The 27,542-nt window shown below is 40.9% G+C and overlaps 1 protein-coding gene and 1 non-coding gene across 2 annotated transcripts in view; one reads left to right on the forward strand and one right to left on the reverse strand.

Moving 5' to 3' along the window:
- Positions 1–8,070: 8,070 nt before the first annotated feature.
- TRNAR-UCU (transfer RNA arginine (anticodon UCU)) lies at positions 8,071–8,143 on the forward strand. Its single transcript has one exon. It is a non-coding gene; the product is annotated as a tRNA-Arg (tRNA).
- A 2,356-nt stretch (positions 8,144–10,499) lies between these two features.
- LOC128700685 (probable G-protein coupled receptor B0563.6) overlaps positions 10,500–27,542 on the reverse strand; it is a 41,386-nt gene continuing 24,343 nt past the window's right edge. Inside the window, exons 2-4 of the mRNA XM_053793993.2 lie at positions 26,285–26,417; positions 23,121–23,306; positions 10,500–12,394 (exon numbers count right to left, since the gene is read on the reverse strand). Of these exons, the coding sequence (XP_053649968.2) occupies positions 10,992–12,394; positions 23,121–23,306; positions 26,285–26,297 (1,602 nt within the window). The 5' untranslated portion in view covers positions 26,298–26,417 and the 3' untranslated portion in view covers positions 10,500–10,991. The remainder of the gene's footprint in view (positions 12,395–23,120; positions 23,307–26,284; positions 26,418–27,542) is intronic.

The following is a 27,542-nucleotide window of genomic DNA, read 5'->3' on the forward strand; positions in this document are numbered from 1 at the left end:
ACGCTCCAGAATATGAAATGAAAATAAAGAAGAAAATTCCGCTTTCTTTACCGTGATGGAAAAAGAAAAGTATGAGTGGGAGAAAGCATCACTGGGGACCAGCCTTGAACGAAAAACTAATAGAACTGCGATATGAAAACAACACGAGAAGAAATATTATGTTGAGCTGTTTGGAAGAGCGGCGAGGGATATCTCAAGATGTTAGACGGCTGCTATCCGGCGAGTCTCGGTGAGAAAATACATCTGTGAGAAAAAAAATAAAATGTAGCGCATAAATTTACAAAAGAGAAGACTCAAATGATAACATTATCATTGGAAGGTTTAGCTACAATAAGAGGTTCTGGTGGTGGGAAGATATCTGGTGCAGAACATACTGCCTCTCTTGTAACAGGCATCGTTTCGCTCTGGGTAGAGCTTTATAAGGTCATGTTCGTTGAGAACGCTATACACAGAGCGAAGAGTTCTTCGCTCTGGGTTTGCTGTGTACGAAGTGTATTTCCACTTTACTTGTTGGTAATACCTGCTATCCTACATTCCGTTCCCAAATAAAAATCATGATATGGAAAATAAAGTCTATGGTAGCAGTCTGGTATCCCTCCCCCACCAAATAAAAAATTTTTATCATAACTATACGTAAGCAGCAGCAGCACGAAAGAATGACCAGCCATTGTCATGTTTGTCCTTTGAAACGAGACAGCTGAGACGAGATCTGAGGAACTATGAGGTCCGTAAGGCGTCAGAACATCAGTAAAAAGAATTCAAACAAAAGGTTCGCATATATAGCTTAACAAAAGACTGTTTTAATCATCCAAGACGAAAGCTGAGGATCAAAGGTAATTACAAACTAATAGATTGTCTACAAGTTGCCCAAGACTTGTTGCAAAGATGCAATGAGCATCAGTTACCAACTGCTGCATTTCCTGTACGAAAGCTCTCGACTTATTAAGAACAACTTTTGTAACCTAAGTTCTGAAAATATTGTATCATTTCAAAAAAATTGCGTTAAAAACATTAGACACATCTACCAGAGACGAGGGGGAGATTATAGTTACTAATACTCTGTGTGAAGATATCAAAACCTGTAAAGACTGCAAGATGAGTGGGATAAGATAGAAATATTGCTCTAAAGCCGCCTCTTGCAGCCGTGGAAAAAGTTTTTTAACTTATTCAGGAGTAACAAACGGGTACCAATGAGGGCAAATTGCTTTCGTAATGCCGACTGCGTTACAACATTTTTCAGCCATTAATGAAATAAATAAAAAACCGTGTTTATGAGTTGAACCAAGCAAGTATCAGGGAGCAACTACACTAGTAGGTATGAAGGTGGAACAAGGGAAGCCGGTATCAGGGTGGAATTAAACAAGCAATTATCAGAAAGGAACCAAGTAAACAAATGTCAAGGTAGAACTAAACAAGTCAGTATCAGGGTAAAACTAAGCGAGAGAGTGCCAGGATGAAACTAAACAAGCCAGAACCAGGGTAGAACTAGGCAAGCTAGTACCAGAGTGGAACTAGCCAAACCATTACCAGGATGAAACTAGGCAAGCCAGTACCAGGATGAAACTAGCCAAGCCAGTACCAGGATGAAACTAAAATTTGCAAAAGACTGGCATTCAAAATTTCCCCGAATTATCAGCTTACAGAGACCATCACTAAAAAAATGGTACAAGCTGCTAGAAGCTAGTATGAATATTGAAGTCACCAATATTAGCTAAGATTTTTCATAATCAGGAATGTCTGTCAAGTAATATCGCCAGACAAATTAGAATGTTAGCCAAATAAAGTGAGAACGTTAGCCAAGAAATATTACGAGCCACAATGTTAATGCACCGAGTCTCGCAGTTGATTATCCCACCAAATGACAGATATAAAAATTTCCTGTTACTCTGCCATCCATTCTTGGTGTCATAGCATCCTAAAAGAAAGAAAAAAATCCCAGGCTGACAACATGAGGTCCCCCTCAAGGGAGGTTCCTTGACGCTGGTGAGGGGCTCTTGATCTAGGGAACTGAATCTGTGCTCCAGTTCCCTGAATTGAGCCTGAATGCCTTCCATCCCCCTACCCCAGGCGCTGTATAATCCTACGGCTTTAGCGCTCCCCCATGATTATAATAATAATAATAATAATGACATGAGGTATGAGGCAAGACGAAATTATTCCCACACGATCACACACCCAAAATGATCTCGGGTCTGATTCAGCATGACACGGTTGAACACCTTCCACTCGAACTTATGGGACTCGATCGTAGAGTGAGTTGGAGGCACCATATTTCTAATGTTTTGGCTTGGCTGGAATGCTAGAGGAATAGGTTCGAGTCTCACACTTGAAAGAAATATCGCAGCCATCAAGATTCGAACCCAAATCGTCAGTGCTTCACGTGTGTAGCTAACTCCCAACCTGACGCCTTAGACCCCTTAGCTACAGATGTCTCATAGCGTTAGGTAGCTTGCTGGAACACAAGCTATGTTTCTCCTAACGTCGGGTACACCAATGAATCCTCAGGCATAGTCTACAGCTATTTTATTCTCCTCCTGTATGTTCTGGCCTCACGAGCGATACTATACTCAATGATCATTGAAAACATGGCTTGCAGTTCCAGCAACCTACCTAATGTTATGAGGCATCTAAAGCTGAGTGGTTTAAGGTGTCAGTTCAGCAGCTAGCTGCACTCGTGGAGACCTGACGATTTGTGTTCGAATCCTGCTGGCTGTGAAATTTCTTTGCATATACTACTTTCGTTTGTTTTTGCGAGGGGGCACATTTTTAATTATTTTTGCCACAAACAAATGTGCTTAAAAATTAAGAAACGAAAAAGGGAGTTTCTCTCTGTAATGGACATACATAAAATTTCCACCATATATTTAATTTAAACATTATACAAAAGGTAAAAAGAACGACTTCTGCAACTATGCTTAGTAACAGTTGACTCCAGTTGAAATAAATAAAACAAGTTGCAGAGTTTAGCTGAGGAGGAGGCAGCCGGCGCTGCCCACATGTACACTTTATGTGGCCTTAATTTCATTGGTAAATTATTGTGCTTGATAAGAAGTTTCTTGGCCTCTCTTCCCCCGTGAAGTCTCCATTAATATATATAGTGTGACATAACGAAGGAGGTTATTGGAAGGGAAGAACTGAAAGGAGGGAGGGATGGAGAGAGAATGGAGGGAAGGAATGTATATGGATATATATATATATATATATATATATATATATATATATATATATATATATATATATATATATATAGATATATATATATATATATATTCCAACAAGTTGGCCGTCTCCCACCGAGGCAGGGTGACCCAAAAAAGAAAGAAAATCCCCAAAAAGAAAATGCTTTCATTATCATTCAACACTTTCACCACACTCACACATAATCACTGTTTTTGCAGAGGTGCTCAGAATACAACAGTTTAGAAGCATATACGTATAAAGATACACAACATATCCCTCCAAACTGCCAATATCCCAAACCCCTCCTTTAAAGTGCAGGCATTGTACTTCCCATTTCCAGGACTCAAGTCCGACTATATGAAAATAACCGGTTTCCCTGGATCCCTTCACTAAATATTACCCTGCTCACACTCCAACAGATCGTCAGGTCCCAAGTACCATTCGTCTCCATTCACTCCTATCTAACACGCTCACGCACGCTTGCTGGAAGTCCAAGCCCCTTGCCCACAAAACCTCCTTTACCCCCTCTCTCCAACCCTTTCGAGGACGACTCCTACCTCGCCTTCCTTCCCCTATAGATTTATATGCTTTCCATGTCATTCTATATATATATATATATATATATATATATATATATATATATATATATATATATATATATATATATATATATATATATATATATATATATATATATATATATATATATATATATATATATATATATATATATGTATATATATATATATATATATATATATATATATATATATATATATATATATATATATATATATATGTCGTGCCGAATAGGCAGAACTTGCCATCTTGGCTTAAAAAGCAACGCTCATCTTGCCATATAGGACAAGTGAAAAATTGTGTATGCAATAATTTCGCTAAAATCATTCTGAATCTAATGAAAAAAAATATATTTCATTATTCATTATTTATCATTATTTATCTTTAAACGTATAAGAGAAAATTTCAGAAAGGACTTAATTTTAAATGAGTTCTTGCTAATTGACCAGTTTTACATATTCGGCACGACATATATATATATATATATATATATATATATATATATATATATATATATGCAGGACAAGCCCCCGGGGGTGGAAATCTTTAGCTCAAATACTTTCACACTTCTCAGTGCGTCATCAGGAGCTATGCAATGTTGCAAGGCAACAACTGAAGAAGTGAGGGGAAGTTTTTCTTCGGAATAACAAAGTGTGGGTTCGACACCTACCACAGCCTATCTCTGAATATATATCTGTCGTGCAAATAGGTAAAACTTGCGATTTTGGCCTAAATAGCAACGCTCTTCTTGCCGAATAAGACAAGCAAAAATTTTTTATGCAATAATTTCGCAAAAATCATTCTGAATCTAATGAAAAAAAATATATTTCATTAGGTTTGTTTAATACTAAATTATTGTAAACTTATCTAAAATATATTTAGTTGTATTAAACTAAATTAAATTGCGCTTGTTATAATAAGGTTAGGTAAGTTTTCTAAGGTTCTTTTCGTACAAAATTACTAACTTTTACATTAACATAAATGAAAAAAATACGTCTTTAAACGTATAAGAGAAAATTTTAGAAGGAACTTAATTTTAAATGAATTCTTGATAATTGACCAGTTTTGCCTAATCGGCACGATATATATATATATATATATATATATATATATATATATATATATATATATATATATATATATATATATATATGTGTGTGTGTGTGTGTGTGTGTGTGTGTGTGTGTGTGTGTGTGTGTGTGTGTGTGTGTGTGTGTGTGTGTGTGTGTGTGTGTGTGTGTGTGTGTGTGTAGAGAAAGAGAGAGAGAGAGAAGAGATGAAGGGTATAAAGAGAGAAGTAGAGAGGGGGGGGAGTGTATACGGATGGCTGAGGGACGACGGAAAAAGGTAATAAGGAGAGAAGGATGAAAAAAAGATGGATGGGAGGGAAGGAGTATGGAGGGAGGAGGAAGAGGAGGGTATAAAGATTTTGGGTAGCAGGAATAAGGAATGGAGGACAGAGGTATCGAGGGTAAAATGAAGGAAGGGAGAATGTAGAGATGTGTAGGAGGGAAGAGGGAGAGAGAGAGACGTGTGTCTGGCCTCCTTCTATACTGTCTGTGGTCAACACAGTTTGACCAGCGACCTCAGACTAGCACAGCTCAAGTCGAGTCATTTAGCGTGACTCGGGGAAAGATATCACCATCCATTACACACATGCCGTTTTACTCAGGCACTTTCAACTCTCTCTTTCTCTCTCTCTCTCTCTCTCTCTCTCTCTCTCTCTCTCTCTCTCTCTCTCTCTCTCTCTCTCTCTCTCTCTCTCTCTCTCTCTCTCTCTCTCTCTCTCTCTCTCTCTCTCTCTCTCTCTCTCTCTCTTCCTGCCTCACTCTCCCACCAGCAAACAACAGAGTCCTCCAACATCTCACACTAGCGACATATATCATGCACATTTTTCCTTCTTCGCTGACCTGTCTGCGTAAAGTGGAAAAGTTTTACCCTCCAGGTTCAGCCTACACTTATAAGCTTTATTCCTAAGGTCGTCTGCTATGTAGTGGAGAGCTTTGCTAAGGTCATCTGCACGAGTGCAGAGCTTTGCTAAGGTCGTCAAGAACAGTGGAGAGCTCTGCTAGGATCATCTAAAGGGCTATCGAGCCTTGCTAGGGTCAGCTGCAGGAGCACAGTTCCACTGAAAGCTCATCAGCAGGAGTGCTGAGTTCTACTCAAGTGTTGTTCTAGTGAGCAGAGAACCTCTCTTCACTTCCATTTTGAAAATGTTTTGATTCATTCGCCTGACGTACTCACGCCGAGGAAAACATTCACACACACATTTACACGAGTTTATCCCACACGGAACGTAACATAATTCGCTTTTGCACTCCCTTTGCCACTGTGCAATAAACCTAAAGAAAATATATAATGACTGTGTTGTTGCTACAACGTTTGCGTCTGCGTTAGTTGTGAGTTATTAGACCGCAAAAGTGCCCTCCCTTACGAAAAAAGTTTTGACTTATATCAATAAGGGGAGAAATCATCCCAAGAATGAAAATGTGGACCATAGTGACACCCCTCACCCCTCCTCTCCCTCATACATACCCAAACCTATCTAACACTCCTCCCCTCACTGCCTTCCCTTCTCTTCCCCTCTACCCGGGCAGTGATTAGTAGACGGAGGATGGAGCCTGCGCCATTTCCTGGGCGAAGTGACATGCACGGGCTTAGTGCATCATGGCAACACTAACAGCAAGTCCAGCTCTGCCAGAACGAAAGCTTGGAATATCCGGTAGTTATTGAACCCATAGTGGAATAACTGATAATAGCTTCATCTCCTTAACAAAATCTCCCAGCTCATGCTAACTGATCGCATTTTCTCTGGTAAATAAACTATCCTCTGTGATGGAATATAACAGAGAAACAGCTTATGTTTCCACCCTGAGCTCTCATGTACCACAGCAGCACACTGTGAGTGTTCCTACAGTGTAACTATTATACAGGGACTTGGAGCAGCACACTGCTGCTCTCAGGGGTACTTTTCTACTGGTGAAGGTCTCTCGATCCAAGATATTGGAGGTACCTTTTTTCCTTTTCTTCCTCTGACTAGATGAGGGTCCTACTCCTGCTCCTCTTAGAACACACACACACACACCACCCCTTGTCTGAACAATCTTCCTTTGCACAGCCTCACCCCAGCTCAGCCCCCTTCTCTTGCACAACCCTTTTGCAAAGCCCCTTCCTTTCCAGCATTCCCCTTTCCCTCCTCCCCATCCTTTTATTGTGATCCATTCTCTCAGCAATAAAGTGACGATGCAAAGTGCAAAGTTTTCGTTTCGTGAATTATGTGAGCATTTTCCGGTGTTTGGGGAAATTTTTGGTCCATTAGGATTTAGAGAGAGAGAGAGAGAGAGAGAGAGAGAGAGAGAGGCTCTTATTGGAGTATGTAGCACCAGTCCCTCACTCAAAGCTTGCTGCTGCTTGATAATACACCTTGCTCGAGGGAAAGCAACCACTCATCTTCCCTCGTATCGTCAGGTCATCTGCATCCCTCGTTAGCAGTACTGGGTTTACTCCTGCTGTAGTGAGGCTCAGTACAAAAATAAAAGAGATACAAAGAAAACCAACATCTTTATACCGGCAGGATGGGGACTGCCATTGTCATCTTTCAGGAAGATGCTGACCAACTTATACACGAGTTTCGCTACTAAGATGCAAGTCCCAGAAAGAAGCCGTCAAACTCCGTGGCTAGCTGCAACACCTGTCAAAGTTGTGGGAAGTGACAGACAGACAGGAAGAGGTATATCGCCTTAAGCCCCTGGACACTGGAAAAGTAGTGAGACCGTACTAGAGAGACGGTTACCACCTTGTATACATATCTAGGATAAGATAAGGTAAGATTTTGTTCGGATTTTTAACCCCGGAGGGTTAGTCACCCAGGATAACCAAAGAAAGTCAGTACGTCATCGAGGGACTGTCTTATTTCCATTGTGGTCCTTAAATCTTGTCCCCCAGGATGCCATCCACACCAATCGACTAACACTAGGGTACCTAATTGCTTGCTAGGAGAACGGGGGACTACAGGTGTAAGGAAACACGGCCAGTGTTTTCACCCTTGCCGGTGATCGAACCACGGGAACTCAGTGCGTGAAGCGAGAACGTTGCCTTCCAAGCAGAAGGAAAATGATCCACGTGTAGAAAGCAAATCCAGTCTAAATTTGCAAAATAAGAGCTTAGCAGCGGCCAACAACTCCGCATAAACATTACCGTTATAAATCACTGATCAAATTATAATGTCGCAAACGAGTGACACAAAAAATGCTAGTCTGTTGCAGAGACTGTCGCGTTGCAACTAACTAATTAAATCAACAACAGCCAGGAGTCCCCATGGCGCAGTGGAAAGCGCGCTGGACTTCTAATCCAGAGGTCGTGGGTTCGAGTCCCACTGGGGATGATTGTAATGCTTTCCTCTAGTGAGGTGAGGCAGTGTTTATTGATTGTTTCCCTTTGATTATTTTTTTTATTAAAGCAGACTTTTTCTGCTACTGTTGACAGGTTATTGATCGAAAGAATTGGAGCTACTCTCGAATTAAACCTGATTACCTCTATTCCATGGTTGTTCTATGACTCTTATGGGTTTAGCGCTTCCCATTGTTTATAATATTAAACTACGTACACTATTCAGCAGCAGGCACTGAATACCTGAAGAATGTTTCCAGGGGTCAACGCCCCTGCAGGCCTGATCAATCAGGCTGTTGCCGCTGGTCCCCCGAAGTCCTACATACGAGCCATAGACCGGTTGTTCGGCAACTGACTTTAGTAATCAAGTTCCTCAAGAAGACAGCAAGGGATCTGTTCGTAATCCTCCTTATATACGATGGGAGGTTGTTGGAGAGTCTAGGTCCCCTTACATCTGTGTTATCTCAAAGTACACTAATGGGATCTCTAAGCATACTAATGGGATCAGAGAGGGTACTGCTCCGTGGCCTCAGAGAGGGTGCTGCACCGTGGCCTCAGAGAGGGTGCTGCACCGTGGCCTCAGAGAGGGTACTGCACCGTGGCCTCAGAGAGGGTACTGCACCTAGGCCTCAGAGAGGGTACTGCACCGTGGCCTCAGAGAGGGTACTGCACCATGGCCTCAGAGAGGGTACTGCACCGTGGCCTCAGAGAGGGTACTGCACCATGGCCTCAGAGAGGGTACTGCACCATGGCCTCAGAGAGGATACTGCACCATGGCCTCAGAGAGGGTACTGCACCATGGCCTCAGAGAGGGTACTGCACCATGGCCTCAGAGAGGGTACTGCACCTAGGCCTCCCGGCAAAACGGTCTACTTACTTACTAGAAAAAACTAGGTGAGATTTTCACTTCTCTGTAATTTCATATCAAGTTTATATTTCATATCTGACTTTCAGAATTAATTCCTCTTTCTCATAAACATAACCAGAGAGTGTGAGTTTGACTTAAAATATTCCAGTATTATATAAGCATCTCAGGGCTTAGCAATAAGAGGAAAAAAAATAGTCTAAATATGTTTATTCTGTCAATATTAAATTTAAGATATATTCTCTCGAAAACATTTCGACGATGTTAAGGTCTAATTTCCGGAGATTAAAAATAAATGGATGTTTAGCGACTACGCTAAGCTTAACAAATTAGTCCAAAAGAAATAAAGCAAACTCTTTATACTTATAAAAGTATATGAGCACAGATAACCTTAGATAATTATAAAAAGCATCAGTAAATAAAGAAAAATATATCAATAGTCTATATGGTTTATCTTCCTTCAAAACAAATTATTGGTGTAACAATATCAGGTCATGTTCACTTTACTGTTAATACGTTTTGAACATTTTATAAAGTTTAGATAAATATATATTATAAATAACTGAACAAAAGCACGCGCGCGCACACACACACACACACACACACACACACAAACATATATATATATATACACACACACACACACACACACACACACACACACACACACTTATTTATATATATATATATATATATATATATATATATATATATATATATATATATATATATATATATATATATATATATATATATATATATCAGTTTTTCCCTTGGTGTCTCTTCTTCATGATAGTAAAATCGTTCACCGTGGGGTTCTAATTCACAAAAACTGTACGTTCGGAACAAAATTAAGTTCAGACTGGAATTCAGGGTCCCAAAATTAGTTAGAAATACACGCTTTTATATGTGAATTGGAACATTTGTTGGGCAGTGTTATTTGCGCAGCATCTGTTTCCTTTCATGGGATAGCACATCAGGTTCCTTCACTGGTTACTTCACTGCGCTCCTTCACCGAGTAAAACATCTGCTCACCATTGGTTCCCTTTATCGACTCCCTTTAGTGAGTTGCATCCCTTCACCGAGTACCACATCAAGTTCTTTCTTCGGCTCACTTCATCGGGTAAGTTCTTCACTGTTTACTCAAACTTTCTAGATGTATTGATAGGTAATCATGTAGCAGACAGAGGTTCAACAATCCACCACTAATTGTATTTAATTTGTTACATAAAATACGATGACAAAATAACATAATAATCCTCTGGTTAAAATACAGGAGTGCACGTGATGATTAGATAGGAAGAGAAAGAGAAGTAAGTGTCCTAGCCTTCGCCTAGTGATGAGTTCTTAAAAATAAAACAAAAAGTTCGACTCGGACTTCGCTAAAGGCAGTCTTGGGAGCAGCTCACTACTCGATATCTTGTTATCCGTCTCGTATTATCTGTTATTACACGTTCCCACGCTCACCCTTAGGCTACTGGATCTGATTCTCTTATGGATATGCATACCTCTCTCTCTTTCTCTCTCTCTCTCTCTCTACCTCGTAGCTTCTGCTGATGTTGACCTCGTACTGCAACCTAAATATACTTGCATTTTCCTATAGTATTCTTTCCATGTTCATATATGTACGTTTGTACCAGACAAGCCTGTGAGAATAATTGGAGACTTATGGTGGTAGAGACAATTTATGTCAAAGCTCTCAAGAAAAAATTTTATTCAACGTGCATTTAAGCATATGTACAGTATTATTCTCCATTGTTCATTCTGGTTAGATATCCTATATGTTTATTACTTGGACTGGAGAAATATGCTTATAATTTATAAGCCTTGTTCATTATATTTGACTGGATAACATCAAAGCATTTTCTTAATCACTGTTTTTATGATTACTGCAGTTAAATATATTAGTTCCAGCAAATATAAACGTATTTATGTCGAAGTTAATTGCCGCAATTATATACTGCAACTGAACACTGAATCAGCCTCGCCCATCTACATCAAATCTAAATGTCGGGTTGGCAAATGAATTCATATTTTCCAACGCTCGGGGCCCATTACTGGAGAAGGGCACTTCAGTGTTCTCTGTTAGGGGCAGAGAACCTCCAGACTCCCCACAAGATGCACGATGTTGGGTACCTTTACAGCCAAACGATTTGTCATTTGTGTCACATTCTGTAGTCTTAATGTCATCGTGTACAGAGCTTCCCCAAGAGTATAAAGTGTCCGTCGACCCGGTTCTGGGCTTCGGTGCTAAACGTTCCACATCAGTGCAAAAACTTAATTTTCCAGAGAAATTGTCTGAGCTGGAGCCTCTGCCTGAGATAATGTCACTTGGCTGCGTATCTCTCGATATGGTTTTGGATTTTTCTCTAGGAGTCCGTTTATCTCCACAAGAGTCTTCTGGCTTACGACGGAGGGTGCTGTCTGTGGTGTCGGCTGTGTTCTGAGGCCAAGCTTTCTTTGCGTCTTTCGTGAATGACCCATGGCCTTCAACCACGACACAAGAAACCTTTGCTTTGCGCGATAGACACTTTAGGCGACTGAAGGAAATTTTTATGGCCTCTCGAATAGGTTTGCTACATAAGATATACATGTAGAAGTTGAGCGCATGATTTAGTATTTCCAAGTCATTTGAGACGGCCCTAAAGACTTCGAAGGTCAGCCGAGTAGCAAGGACTTCGGTGTATATTGCATTACAAATTCCAGAAGGCACTAAGGTAATGAAGAAGGATATCATGACCGCCGTCAGCAAGCTGATCAGGTGGTGTTCCTCTCGACGTCGACCTTCCGCCGCTAAGATATCTAAAGAGAGAGGCTCGTTTCTCGTCATCTTATCTTTCATCTTACGTATCCTTACGAATTCCTTAAGAATGAGAGTGTTCAGTGCCAGGAGAACGATTATCGGTACAAATGTTACAATTGTTTGCCTTAACCAAGTGTAGGCGATGTAAAAGGGATTTTTCCGCATTTCTAAGCTTATACAAGCTACCCACCACGTCCCGTTGTCTGGTGCCTCAAATATGAATGTCTCGCATTCGTCGTATGGTTTAGGTTCCTTGAGGAAACACGTTGGCAGCCACACGACCACCGAAGTAACAACTGAACCAACGATCCCCGCGCGGGCGTAGTGACTCGTGTGAATTCGTTTGAAGTCTGTTGGCCGACACACAGAGAAGAACCTGTCTATAGTCACACACAGGACGATAAGAACAGACGAACTCATGGGGATGTTGGTGAAGAAGATCTCCCAGTAGGAGTACCAGACAGCCATAGAATAGTGGTGAGTGCCGCCCGTCAGGATATGTTGAATGACTGAGATACAGAACAGCAATGAGAGGAAGTCACTGATCGCCAGCGCTAGGAAGTATGTGTAAGTCACACCTGAAAAGGAAGGGAGATGTGTTAGTCGTGAGTTGTGATGAGCCCCCTTTAGCTACACGTGAATTACTGGAAATATTGCTTATCACATTATAAAATTCTAACTAATAAAAGTAATTATATAATTGGATATGGTGAGAATTGTGAATGTAATAGTCATTCCCACTGCTGCTTACTATATTTTGTACAGGGGAAAGTCTTGCCACAGTGGGATGCAACAAGTCTTGCCACAGTGGGATGCAACAAATCTTGTCACAGTGGGATGCAACAATTCTTGGCACAGTGGGATGCAACAAGCCTTGCCACAGTGAGATGCAACAAGCCTTGCCACAGTGGGATGCAACAAGCCTTGCCACAGTGGGATGCAACAAGCCTTGCCACAGTGAGATGCAACAAGCCTTGCCACAGTGGGATGCAACAAGCCTTGCCACAGTGGGATGCAACAAGTCTTGCCACAGTGGGATGCAACAAATCTTGTCACAGTGGGATGCAACAATTCTTGGCACAGTGGGATGCAACAAGCCTTGCGACAGTGAGATGCAACAAGCCTTGCCACAGTGGGATGCAACAAGCCTTGCCACAGTGGGATGCAACAAGCCTTGCCACAGTGAGATGCAACAAGCCTTGCCACAGTGGGATGCAACAAGCCTTGCCACAGTGGGATGCAACAAGCCTTGTCACAGTGGGATGCAACAAGCCTTGCCACAGTGGGATGCAACAAGCCTTGTCACAGTGGGATGCAACAAGCCTTGCCACAGTGGGATGCAACAAGCCTTGTCACAGTGGGATGCAACAAGCCTTGCCACAGTGGGATGCAACAAGCCTTGCCACAGTGGGATGCAACAAGCCTTGTCACAGTGGGATGCAACAAGCCTTGTCACAGTGGGATGCAACAAGCCTTGTCACAGTGGGATGCAACAAGCCTTGCCACAGTGGGATGCAACAAGCCTTGCCACAGTGGGATGCAACAAGCCTTGCCACAGTGGGATGCAACAAGCCTTGCCACAGTGGGATGCAACAAGCCTTGCCACAGTGGGATGCAACAAGCCTTGCCAGAGTGGGATGCAACAAGCCTTGCCACAGTGGGATGCAACAAGCCTTGCCACAGTGGGATGCAACAAGCCTTGCCACAGTGGGATGCAACAAGCCTTGTCACAGTGGGATGCAACAAGCCTTGTCACAGTGGGATGCAACAAGCCTTGTCACAGTGGGATGCAACAAGCCTTGCCACAGTGGGATGCAACAAGCCTTGTCACAGTGGGATGCAAGAAGCCTTGTCACAGTGGGATGCAACAAGCCTTGTCACAGTGGGATGCAACAAGCCTTGTCACAGTGGGATGCAACAAGCCTTGCCACAGTGGGATGCAACAAGCCTTGCCACAGTGGGATGCAACAAGCCTTGCCACAGTGGGATGCAACAAGCCTTGCCACAGTGGGATGCAACAAGCCTTGCCACAGTGGGATGCAACAAGCCTTGTCACAGTGGGATGCAACAAGCCTTGTCACAGTGGGATGCAACAAGCCTTGCCACAGTGGGATGCAACAAGCGTTGCCACAGTGGGATGCAACAAGCCTTGCCACAGTGGGATGCAACAAGCCTTGCCACAGTGGGATGCAACAAGCCTTGCCACAGTGGGATGCAACAAGCCTTGCCACAGTGGGATGCAACAAGCCTTGTCACAGTGGGATGCAACAAGCCTTGCCACAGTGGGATGCAACAAGCCTTGCCACAGTGGGATGCAACAAGCCTTGCCACAGTGGGATGCAACAAGCCTTGCCACAGTGGGATGCAACAAGCCTTGCCACAGTGGGATGCAACAAGCCTTGTCACAGTGGGATGCAACAAGCCTTGCCACAGTGGGATGCAACAAGCCTTGCCACAGTGGGATGCAACAAGCCTTGTCTCAGTGGGATGCAACAAGCCTTGCCACAGTGGGATACAACAAGCCTTGTCACAGTGGGATGCAACAAGCCTTGCCACAGTGGGATGCAACAAGCCTTGTCACAGTGGGATGCAACAAGCCTTGCCACAGTGGGATGCAACAAGCCTTGTCACAGTGGGATGCAACAAGCCTTGCCACAGTGGGATGCAACAAGCCTTGCCACAGTGGGATGCAACAAGCCTTGTCACAGTGGGATGCAAGAAGCCTTGCCACAGTGGGATACAACAAGCCTTGCCACAGTGGGATGCAACAAGCCTTGTCACAGTGGGATGCAACAAGCCTTGCCACAGTGAGATGCAACAAGCCTTGCCACAGTGGGATGCAACAAGCCTTGCCACAGTGAGATGCAACAAGCCTTGCCACAGTGGGATGCAACAAGCCTTGCCACAGTGGGATGCAACAAGCCTTGCCACAGTGGGATGCAACAAGCCTTGCCACAGTGGGATGCAACAAGCCTTGCCACAGTGGGATGCAACAAGACAGCATGTTATAGGGGTAGCAAGAGCACTATCAAAATTTAATGAATGATACACACATACCCTGCACATAGGAGGCAGAAGCTTATAACGACGTTTCGGGCCGACTTGGAGCATTTACTAGTCACACTAACACACGAAGGTTAGAGAGCCAGTATATGCAGGAGAGAAGAACAGGGAGGATAAAGTAGTAGTGGTTCCTCTACCACTATTTCTTCACTTCCTTTCTTCTTCTTCCTCTCTTTATCTCGTCCTTGTCCTCCTATCCTATATATACTGGCTCCCTCACCTTCGTGTGTTAGTGTGACTTAGTCAATGGTCCAAGTCGGACCTATACGTCGTTATAAGCTTCTGTCTCCTATGTGCGGGTTATTTGTGTATTGTTCCAGTCATGTTATTGTGACTTTTGTTCCTAATGAAGTGGTCAGTAAAAAAAAATTCCTAAGGCAGCAGCTTCAATTAGAGTGTACAACCAGGATGTCATGCGTGTACGAGTGTACAACCAGGATGTCATGCGTGTACGAGTGTACAACCAGGATGTCATGCGTGTACGAGTGTACAACCAGGATGTCATGCGTGTACGAGTGTACAACCAGGATGTCATGCGTGTACGAGTGTACAACCAGGATGTCATGCGTGTACGAGTGTACAACCAGGATGTCATGCGTGTACGAGTGTACAACCAGGATGTCATGCGTGTACGAGTGTACAACCAGGATGTCATGCGTGTACGAGTGTACAACCAGGATGTCATACGTGTACGAGTGTACAACCAGGAGGTCATGCATGTTCGAGTGTACAACCAGGTCGTCATGCGTGTACGAGTGTACAACCAGGATGTCATGCATGTACGAGTGTACAGCCAGGATGTCATGTGTGTACGAGTGTACAACCAGGATGTCATACGTGTACGAGTGTACAACCAGGTCGTCATGCGTGTACGAGTGTACAACAAGGATGTCATGCGTGTACGAGTGTACAACCAGGATGTCATGCATGTACGAGTGTACAGCCAGGATGTCATGTGTGTACGAATGTACAGCCAGGATGTCATGTGTGTACGAGTGTACAGCCAGGATGTCATGTGTGTACGAGTGTACAACCAGGTGGAAGACAGGTTGTCATGCGTGTACGAGTGTAAAAACAAGTCGTCATGCGTGTACGGGTATACAACCAGGTCGTCATGCGTGTACGAGTGTACAACCAGGTCGTCATGCGTGTACGGGTGTACAACCAGGTCGTCATGCGTGTACAGGTGTACAACCAATTCGTCATGCGTGTACGGGTATACAACCAGGTCGTCATGCGTGTACGGGTATACAACCACGTCGTCATGCGTGTACGAGTGTACAACCAGGTCGTCATGCGTGTACGGGTATACAACCAGGTCGTCATGCGTGTACGGGTATACAACCAGGTCGTCATGCGTGTACGGGTATACAACCAGGTCGTCATGCGTGTACGGGTATACAACCAGGTCGTCATGCGTGTACGGGTATACAACCAGGTCGTCATGCGTGTACGGGTATACAACCAGGTCGTCATGAGTGTACGGGTATACAACCAGGTCGTCATGCGTGTACGGGTATACAACCAGGTCGTCATGCGTGTACGGGTATACAACCAGGTCGTCATGCGTGTACGGGTGTACAACCAGGTCGTCATGCGTGTACGGGTATACAACCAGGTCGTCATGCGTGTACGGGTATACAACCAGGTCGTCATGCGTGTACGAGTGTACAACCAGGTCGTCATGCGTGTACGGGTATACAACCAGGTCGTCATGCGTGTACGGGTATACAACCAGGTCGTCATGCGTGTACGGGTATACAACCAGGTCGTCATGCGTGTACGGGTATACAACCAGGTCGTCATGCGTGTACGGGTATACAACCAGGTCGTCATGCGTGTACGGGTGTACAACCAGGTCGTCATGAGTGTACAGGTATACAACCAGGTCGTCATGCGTGTACGGGTATACAACCAGGTCGTCATGCGTGTACGGGTATACAACCAGGTCGTCATGCGTGTACGGGTATACAACCAGGTCGTCATGCGTGTACGGGTATACAACCAGGTCGTCATGCGTGTACGGGTATACAACCAGGTCGTCATGCGTGTACGGGTATACAACCAGGTCGTCATGCGTGTACTTCTACTGCGTTAAGTAGTCTGCGTTGTAGCATCTACTGAACCCAGGTTCTATTAACATTCAGTAAAGAATAGATTTCTGAAGAAGTCGTATTTTTATAAATAAAATCCGTGTAATAATTTTTACAGCAGACGTAGTCAAGAAAACACATTTTATACCGACATACAACTGTAATAACTCTTAGGTAGTCAAGAGACGTTAAACCAAATAAACCAAACAACAAACCTTAGGAGCAAATTAAAAAAAATCGACAATTTAATGGCAATTTAGTGAGCAGGGACCCGGAAACACAATCATCCCTTTAATAACATGGACAGGAAAATTATTGTGTTTACTCTCAATAGACCATTACGGCGACAAAGAAATGATTGATGGTTGTTACGCCGGGTAGCTGCTATATACAGCTACCTCCAGCTTCTTCTATAGCTTTCATAACCTATGAATAAAAGGCGATTTACTAAGACAATGTAGAGGGACATCTCGTATTTTTCTATGAAAATCAATCAAAACATGAAGTGTCATAAGACTGTTAATATTGTACTTAAAACCAGAATATGTCAAGAATAATTACATATAGTTTTATATGCCAAGCATTTACATTTGTTCATGCTTAGAGTAATATATATATATATATACATATATATATATATATATATATATATATATATATATATATATATATATATATATATATGTACATATATATATATATATATATATATATATATATATATATATATATATATATATATATATATATATATATATATATGCAATAAGATCACAGTAAACAGATGATTTCTAAATATGCAAAACAACCACTCTGAAAGAATAGAGAAATTCCAAGCGCTTTCGTGACTACTCACATTATCAAGGAACAATGTTCCTTATATATATATATATATATATATATATATATATATATATATATATATATATATATATATATATATATATATATATATATATATGTATATGTATATCGTGCCTAATAGATAAAACTGGTCATTTAGCAAGAAGTCATTTAAAATTACGTCCTTTCTAAAAATGTTCTCCTGTGCGTTTAAAGGTATATTTTTTTCATTTATGTTAATTTAAAAAATAACAATTTTGTACCTAAAGAACCTTAGAAAACTTAACCTTTTTATAACAAGCGCAATTTAATTTAGACTAATCCAATTAAATATATTTTTAGATAAATTTACAATAATTTAATAACAAACAAACACAATGAATTATTTTTTTTTCGTTAGGCTCAGAATGATTTTTGCAAAATTATTCCATACACAAATTTTCGCTTGCCTTATTCGGCAAGAAGGGCTTTGCTATTTAAGCCAAAATCGCAAGTTTTACCTATTCGGCACGAATAGGTAAAACAAGCGATACAAGATGCAAACCAACCACGGGAGAGAGTTGAATGATAGCTCTAAATCTTTCGTGTTGCAATCAACACAACATCAGGAGCTTGCAACGTTGCAAAAAAGAGTAAGTCCAAGCTCAAGTACTTTCGCATGTCTCCGTGCGTCATCAGGAGCTATGCAATGTTACAATAGTAGCAACAGAAGAAATGAAGGAAAGTTTTCACAGAGGTGGAGCGGTGACCCTAGCCAGCCAGGTTCTTTCACATAATGTGAGAGAACCTGGCTGGCTATATGGGATATTTGACTTACTGAAGTGGTCTTGTTTCCCCTTCCTTCCATTGTTAGCTTCCTCGTGTACCGGTGGTAATATTGTGATGTTTTCACCTCGGCCACTTCTGAGATGTAATATATCCTTATTACTCATCCATCAGTCGTGTCTAGCGTAGACCAGTAGGCTTGCCGCAGTGCTCCTATGCTCTTATGTATTATTACGTCAACTATTATTGCTGGTTCCTTAACTATTACTACACTGATGTTACATGGCCCACACTTGTTTATCCTTATTACCGAAACGTTTCGTTTGCGCAGCAGGCTTTTTTCAATCGAATATATATGCGTCTAATACCATCGCTGGAATTGAAGTATTTCAATAAACAAAATAATATTTTAGCCAAAATCCTGAAGTCTTTTTTTCTCAAGATGCTCAGTCATGTCTCACGTAAACTTCCCAACGCAATAATAAACCCAAGGAATTCGACGACATTCAAGGAGGTTTTATAGACATTCTGAAGGCGTAATGAAGCCGTTGTAGAACGGTCTAAAGGCGTTCTTAAAAATATTTTTAAAATCGTTCTAACGATGTTTTACGCGTGTTCTAAAGACCTTCTAAAGGTGTTCAAAAACAGCGTTCTTCCGGGGCCATCAGAATCCCCAGATGTCAGTTAATTTACCTTTGCAAGAGAGGTTTTGAAACGAGTGATCATTATCCCTCTTGAGAAGATGCTGAACCTCTTGTCAAACGACGTAAAGTTTCTCCCCGTAGCATTAATGGCTTAAAACACCGGCAAATTGATGAATGGGACACGTGCACAACATGTGGTGTTATCTTTATTCTGAAGACGTTTCGCCATCTGATAACGACACTGGGAAAATGTCCTCAGAATAAAGATACCCAAGTGCTACATGTGGGTGTTTTCTTCCTCCGCGTTAAAAAAGAAACTATTTTTCTTGATATGAATATATATATAAACATCTCGTAAGTTCTCGTAATCAAAGATATGAATATATTTCTATATACTATTTCGTTATTTCCTCTCGATTCACCATTAATAGTTTAAAATTATTAACACCTCGTCTCTAATGGCTCTCATACCCAGACATTGTTTGGGTACGCTACTCATCTAGCAACTTTTTTTACAATCAAATATGCCATATAATATTTACCATCTCTTTCTAGACAAATACTGCTCGTTCCGGCTCTTCCAGTTCTTCCCTTGATAATTTGTATTGATCATATATAAGTTTCTATGTCATATTTTGCGTATTGTTTCCGGTGATCCAGTCTCTCTTACACTTCTCCGCACACCGATGTAATCACCTTCAGCACCACAAGATGCTTTTCTCCTGTCATCACTTCGAGGCCATCACTCTGCAGCACCAGAAAGTGTTTTCTTCCTCAAGACGCGTCGAAGCCATCATTCTTTAGCGTTAGACCGTATTTTCCTCCTTCCCACACGACGAAGCCATCATTCTTCAGTGTTAGAACGTGTTTTCCTCCTTCCAATATAACGAAGTCATCACTCTTCAGCATGTGAACGTATTTTTTTTCCTCGTGCAACGAAGTCATCACTCTTCAGATAAGAACGTATTTTTCTCAGCATACAACGAATTCATCATTCTTCAGCGTGAGAACGTATTTTTCTCCTCATAAAACGAAGTCATCACTCTTCAGCATGAGAACGGGATTACTTCCACTCCACACATCGAAGTTATCACTCCTCAGCGCGAAAATATTAAAGCCATTAATCTTGGTGGCTTTAATGCACACCATAAAGAATTGCTGAAGTTTTAATTTACAGCTCGAGGTGGTGAAATAGCCCCACTCCTTTTATATTCTTAATGATCTCAAATAAGTTATCAGACTATTCCAGGTCCTCTTGACTTCTTCATAACTCTTATTACCTCCCAATTGATACTACTGGTCGTAATCTTTTTTATTTTTATTTTTGTCGCTTTATCCTAGATATCTGATTGCAATTAGATCTCTACCAGAAATAAGTTGTCTAAATTACACACAAATCAGCTTGCCGAACCAACTTGCTAAAATTTTTAGAATGACTTTTAATGAGTTGAATCTTTTTATTTATTTATTTATTTAATGCCTCCATATGTGCTGGGTATAATACTGAGGTTCTCAGTGGGAGGCTGAAGGTATCCATTATCATGTCTATTAAAACTGCGTCTCATGTCAAACCTACGTTTCAGTCTACCAAGTTCGTTTTAAAAATGACATCTTATTTATTTAAACTTTAAACTTCGCCAATAATCTTTTAAGAGCATGTTTCCAGGAAGTTCTATGCGAGCTCTTTTTTATCTTTTATCATAAAGAATGTATCGATGTGTTTTTCTCCTACAAAGCAATGCTGTTCTCTGTGACCTGCTGACTTTATATTCAATAATTCTAGTATTTCTGCTCGTCCCGACGTTCCTCCCAATCATTTTATTCATATACTTATCGGATGAAATTTCTCCTTTTTTATTTAAAATGTATTTGTTTGCTTGTATTTGCAATCGGAGGATTGTATGTGTTTTTTTTTTATTATGGAGTAGGCCATAACAAATGCATATTCAGCAATAAAAGGAAATTACAAAATTATCCATAATATTAGCTGCTTTCAGAAAGATATTAGGCTTCTTGAAGAACTTGCGATCTAAAGTGTTGTGTTTAAACGATAACTCTTCACACGTCTCTAGTACTACTGAATTTAAAGTGGTGGCTCTCTAAAAGGTAACTTTATATACGTCTCTGTAGGACTGAATTTGAAGTGTTTAGTATCTAAAAGTTAGCTTCACATACGTTTCTAGTAGAACCAAATATGAAGTGTAAGAAATCTTGAAGATAAGTCAACATACGTCTCTTTTAAGATAAAATTGGATTTGAGGTGTTTAGATATCTAAAAGATAACCGCACATGCGTCTCTTGCAGGACTAGCTTCGAGATTTTAGACAACATAATAACTATACATGCATGTCTGGAAGGACTGAAATTCTGAGGTGTCAGGGATGATACATATCAACATTCTCTTTTACCCTCTTCTTGGAAGGTAACATTATCCCAGACGCTCCCAAGACACAGAAAAAATCTAATTCCTCGCTGGGTAATGATTCTTAATTTCTTCCTGGGTAATAAAGACGAGCATTCAGTGAGCGTGTGGTTAGAGTATGGCATCTGTTTTATATATTTTGTGGAGCGCTAAATCCACGTGGGTCATACAGAGCAAGAAATCATGGAGGCTCGATCCTCTGTCAACTAAGTGACAGACAGTTTTTCTCCCTAACTGCACTCATATATTGAACAAACTTTTATACATTAACAAAATACAACCTAAGATTATTCGCCTAATTAAGCCTCAGGTTTTATGTCATTATCGACCATAAATTATTCCACAGGCAATAATTAATTCCAGTAACTAATTAATCATTTATACATAAATAACATTCAGGCTGACATGACCCATCAAGCCCTAATTAGTCATCGTACCTTTATTAGTCACCAAGCTTAATTAACTTTAGGCTCTAATTAATCCTCAAATAATAAAAAACTGAAGCTCATTTAATCATCGAATCAAATGAATAATGAAGGTATAAGTACTGAAACTTAATCATCGAGCACTGATTAGTCATTAAGCTATTATTTTTAATTTAATTATCGAACCAAATTAATCATTCCCCCCCCCCCCGATTGGTAGCTAAGACTAATTATACTAAGCTCCAGCCATCGTCCCTTTCGTCGCAGGGATACAAATCTATCTTTCTTAACAATAAGGAACAATACTCAACAAAAATTTGCATTCAGGAGAGGAATCTCATGACGTTTCGGTGCGTCCTGGACCATTGTCAAATCAATTGTGATTTGACAGTGATCCAGGACGGACCGAAACGTCGTCATTAGGTACCTCTCTTAAATGCAGATTTTTGGCGAATTGTTCTATTTACGGTATTGTGAATTTTGTGTTTTTTTAAGAAGTATCTCTATTTTGTGAGGCCAAGTTAAATCCATCTGGGAGCATCAGCAAGAGAAGCAGTAGCAACAGCCTACTTGAGAAAAAGAAACAGGTACAGAACAGGCTTTTATTTTGAGAACGTTTCTCTCTGCGTAGAATTTTATCAACTATGATGATAAATGGAATTTGACTTGATAAAATTCAGCATACGTTAACACAGTAAACGATTACATTATATGAGCATCTTTTCTTCATTACAAGCTGTCCAGTGACTAACTTAAAAGAGAATTACGCTAGAGTTCTCTTAAACATCTGACCGGTGTTTAGAATCTACTTAAAATGATTTAAGGGGAAAGCATTTAAGAAAAAATAGGGAAAATATTTTAAGACATCAGTTAAAGAGAAGGAAACGCCTATGGCAAAGGTTACTAGGCTGGTAAAGGTTTTTCAAGTATTCCATTTCATTTCTCTTCATTTAAATAGATTACGGTCTAAGCATCCTTCTCTGCCCTAATGATGGAGAAACTCACCTTTTCCGGCCAGCCTACCTGGTGATAGAGAAGGCACTCCTTACCTCGAAACTGTGGCAGTCTCAAGATGATTATGGTGAGCAGGTTGCCCAGCATCCCCACCGAGACTATGAGAGGAGCGATGATTCCATAGGCAGCGTTCCGTACATCTTCCACCCGGGGATCCAGAGTGACGTTCTTGGGGGTTAATGTCCTCCATTTCTGCACTTCTCCTGCAGGCTCGAAGAAGTCTGCCGAAACGCGAGGAAACATGCGCAGGAGGAACTTAATTAACAGTAATCCCAAAAGCTTGTTGTGACTGGGTAACATCACTGTTATGATCGTTAATGCTACTGATTTGCAAATAAGTAAAAATATTTTGTTTATTATAATATCCCCAGAGTTATTAAATGTAAGGGTAATATTTGACACATATCACACCAAAAAAAAAAAACTTCAGATAATGAACAATCCTCAAAAGGATAGCAGTTTAAGGTGTAATATATCACTCAGATGTTATATTTCCTCTCCGCCTCGAACAAAAATAGGAAATATCGAACATCTCTTCCGTTGGAACTATGGAAAAAATAAATATCTTTTTTTACTTTAAATGTTTTTCCTCCCAATTCTCACTCAAATTCTGAAAACAAATAATTCTCCCTGAAGAAATTTAATCAGCTAAACTCTCACACTGATTACTGACGGATGCCGCTGCATAAAAAAAAATAAGTTTGTTTATCCTTCACACGTACAACGTTGACTTAATAAGATTAAATGATCAGTGAAAATCCAATTAACCTTTACCTGTAATCACCTTACATGTTTACTAACCTCATTATTGACTGATATACCTGTCTCATCTCTTGCAGTGTATTCAACCTTGGTTTCCATTAATATAACCTATGAATTACTTATGCATTTTTCTCATGACAATAAAAAACTAATTACACTAATATACACAAACATTCGTGCATTTTACAAACATTTGCACATATAAATATCTGTACATTTCATAAATATCAATATATGTCATAATCATTGGTATATTTCACAAACATCTGCACATTCCATTTTTTCTGTGCTCTATTACACAGTTATTAACTGCATATATAGATATTCATTGTTCATTATGCAAAAAAAAAAATAACCTGGATGAAGTTTATCTTAAAAGTGCAGAAGAAATTTTGAAAACAAAAAAAAATTTATATTGAACACAAACTAAGAAAAGTTCGATTTGAACACGAAACACGAACTCATCTTGAAGAGAAACCACAACCTCATCTTGAACACAAAAAAAAAAACAGAGCACACAACAATAGCGCTGGATATGGTAGCGTTCTGTCGACAGCAATAAAGAAAAGATAAGGGAGTAGAACAAGCTTTCCTTCTTAGAACTCTCGTTCTTTGAAGAGCTTTGTTAAGTGTTGGTACTCTTGTTCACTCTGCCCCAGCCAAGTAACTTCACGATACGTAACTTACCCACCGACATACTATTCCCCCCCAAGTAACTTCACGACACGCACCTTACTCATCGACATACTATCCCCCCAAGTAACTTCACGACACGTAACTTACCCTCCGACATACTATCCCCCCAAGTAACTTCACGACACGTACCTTGCCCACCGACATACTATTCCCCCCAAGTAACTTCACGACACGTTACTTACCCACCAACATACTATCCCCCCAAGTAACTTCACGACACGTACCTTGCCCACCGACATACTATTCCCCCCCAAGTAACTTCACGACACGCACCTTACCCATCGACATACTATCCCCCCAAGTAACTTCACGACACGTACCTTGCCCACCGACATACTATTCCCCCCAAGTAACTTCACGACACGTACCTTACCCACCGACATACTATCCCCCCTAAGTAACTTCACGACACGTACCTTACCCACCGACAAACTACCCCCTAAGTAACTTCACGACACGTATCTTACCCACCAACATACTATCCTCCCCAAGTAACTTCACGACACGTACCTTACCCACCGACATACTATCCCCCCAAGTAACTTCACGACACGTACCTTACCCACCGACATACTATCCCCCCAAGTAACTTCACGACACGTTACTTACCCACTAACATACTATCCTCCCAAGTAACTTCACGACACGTACCTAACCCACCGACATACTATCCCCCCAAGTAACTTCACGACACATACCTTACTCATCGACATACTATCCCCCCCAAGTAACTTCACGACACGTACCTTACTCACCGACGTACTACCCCCCAAGTAACTTCACGACACGTACCTTACCCACCGACATACTATCCCCCCTAAGTAACTTCACGACACGTACCTTACCCACCGACATACTACCCCCTAGGTAACTTCACGACACGTATCTTACCCACCGACATACTACCCCCCCTAAGTAACTTCACGACACGTACCTTTCATACCGACATGCTATCCCCCCAAGTAACTTCACGACACGTACCTTACCCACCGACATACTACCCCCCTAAGTAACTTCACGACACGTACCTTACCCACCGACATACTACCCCCTAGGTAACTTCACGACACGTATCTTACCCACCGATATACTACCCCCCCCTAAGTAACTTCACGACACGTACCTTTCATACCGACATACAATCCCCCCAAGTAACTTCACGACACGTACCTTACCCACCGACATACTATCCCCCTAAGTAACTTCACGACACGTATCTTACCCACCGACATACTACCCCCCCTAAGTAACTTCACGATACGTACCTTTCATACCGACGTACTATCCCTCCCCAAGTAACTTCACGACACGTACCTTACCCACCGACATACTATCCCCCCAAGTAACTTCACGACACGTACCTTACCCACCAACATACTGTCTCCCCGTAACAGAAATTTATTATTTATGCAAATTTTCCAAAGAAGCAATCGTAACTTCAGTCGTATGCAGTGACAAGTGGAAAAAAAGTCTTACTATATAACTCTAGGTAATGAAACCATAAAATAGCAACACCGAGGATTAAAATACTTATAAAATATATACTTATAAAATATATGCTTATAAAATGCATGATTATAAAAATATATGCTTATAAAATATATGCTTTTTTTAAGCGCAACGCACACTAGCAGAATACTCATTGAAGAAGACTTAATTGGCAAACTTTCTTAGCAAACATTTTTTACACGTGAACTATCGCACGTGTCTAGCTTTTATAATTACAGAGAGCAGCACGTACCCAAGATCAGCATAGTGGAGAGGAAATGTTTCGTAGAGACTTCAGATGAACGTCGTGTAGGTTCCTGGGAGGCTGAATTAAGACTACATCGTTGTCTCCAGGACGACCTCTGGTGGATGTGTCTTCAGCGGCTCTGGGGAAGCAAGGCAATTATTAGCTAATAAACTACGACAAAAAAGATATTAGGGCATATTATATGTTTTTATTTCTATGCAAGTACTTGTAATTAATGTTATCTTACTTCCGTTCGTGATACTGGTGGCGTTAGGCTTCGAAATCAGTTTGAATAACCGACATATATAAATAATAAACACGGTTTCAATCTTTAATGATGCTTTTCGGGTTCATTTTGACCTAGAAATCCTATATGTGGACTGTATGATACCTCGTACCCGGTGACGATTAATATTCTCTACCTTTCACATCTATGTTGTATCTAAAGTGAAGACCAGGTTCAGTCTAGCTGGTTCATCCCCTTCTCTCCTTTCTGTCGTGGCACTGACGTGCTGATTCATAAAGGTTTTCATCACCAGATAAATTAGATTAGACCTCCACGTGTCTCATGCCCTAAATGTGCACGTATAGGATGGTGAGGCAAGAAATGCTTCGGTCTGTAGAATAGGAATATAGTCTTGTTTAAGTTAACGTTTAATAGTAATGACTAGGTATATTTCATTATATGGTAGAAGAAGTTTGTTACTTAAAAATGGAAATTATATTTGCAAAATATTACTAAATATACGTGATTGTGTAAGTTCGCTTGTAGGATGATGTAGTGTTTGTTCGCTTGTGGGATGATGTAGTGTTTGTTCGCTTGTAGGATGATGTAGTGTTTGTTCGCTTGTAGGATGATGTAGTGTTTGTTCGCTTGTGGGATGAATGTAGTGTTTGTTCACTTGTAGGATGATGTAGTGTTTGTTCACTTGTGGGATGATGTAGTGTTTGTTCGCTTGTAGGATGATGTAGTGTTTGTTCGCTTGTAGGATGATGTAGTGTTTGTTCGCTTGTAGGATGATGTAGTGTTTGTTCGCTTGTGGGATGATGTAGTGTTTGTTCGCTTGTAGGATGATGTAGTGTTTGTTCACTTGTAGGATGAATGTAGTGTTTGTTCACTTGTAGGATGAATGTAGTGTTTGTTCACTTGTAGGATGATGTAGTGTTTGTTCACTTGTAGGATGATGTAGTGTTTGTTCACTTGTAGGATGATGTAGTGTTTGTTCACTTGTAGGATGATGTAGTGTTTGTTCACTTGTAGGAT

The sequence above is a fragment of the Cherax quadricarinatus genome, chromosome 20 (genome assembly GCF_038502225.1).
Source record: "Cherax quadricarinatus isolate ZL_2023a chromosome 20, ASM3850222v1, whole genome shotgun sequence".
NCBI classification, from domain to species: domain Eukaryota; kingdom Metazoa; phylum Arthropoda; class Malacostraca; order Decapoda; family Parastacidae; genus Cherax; species Cherax quadricarinatus.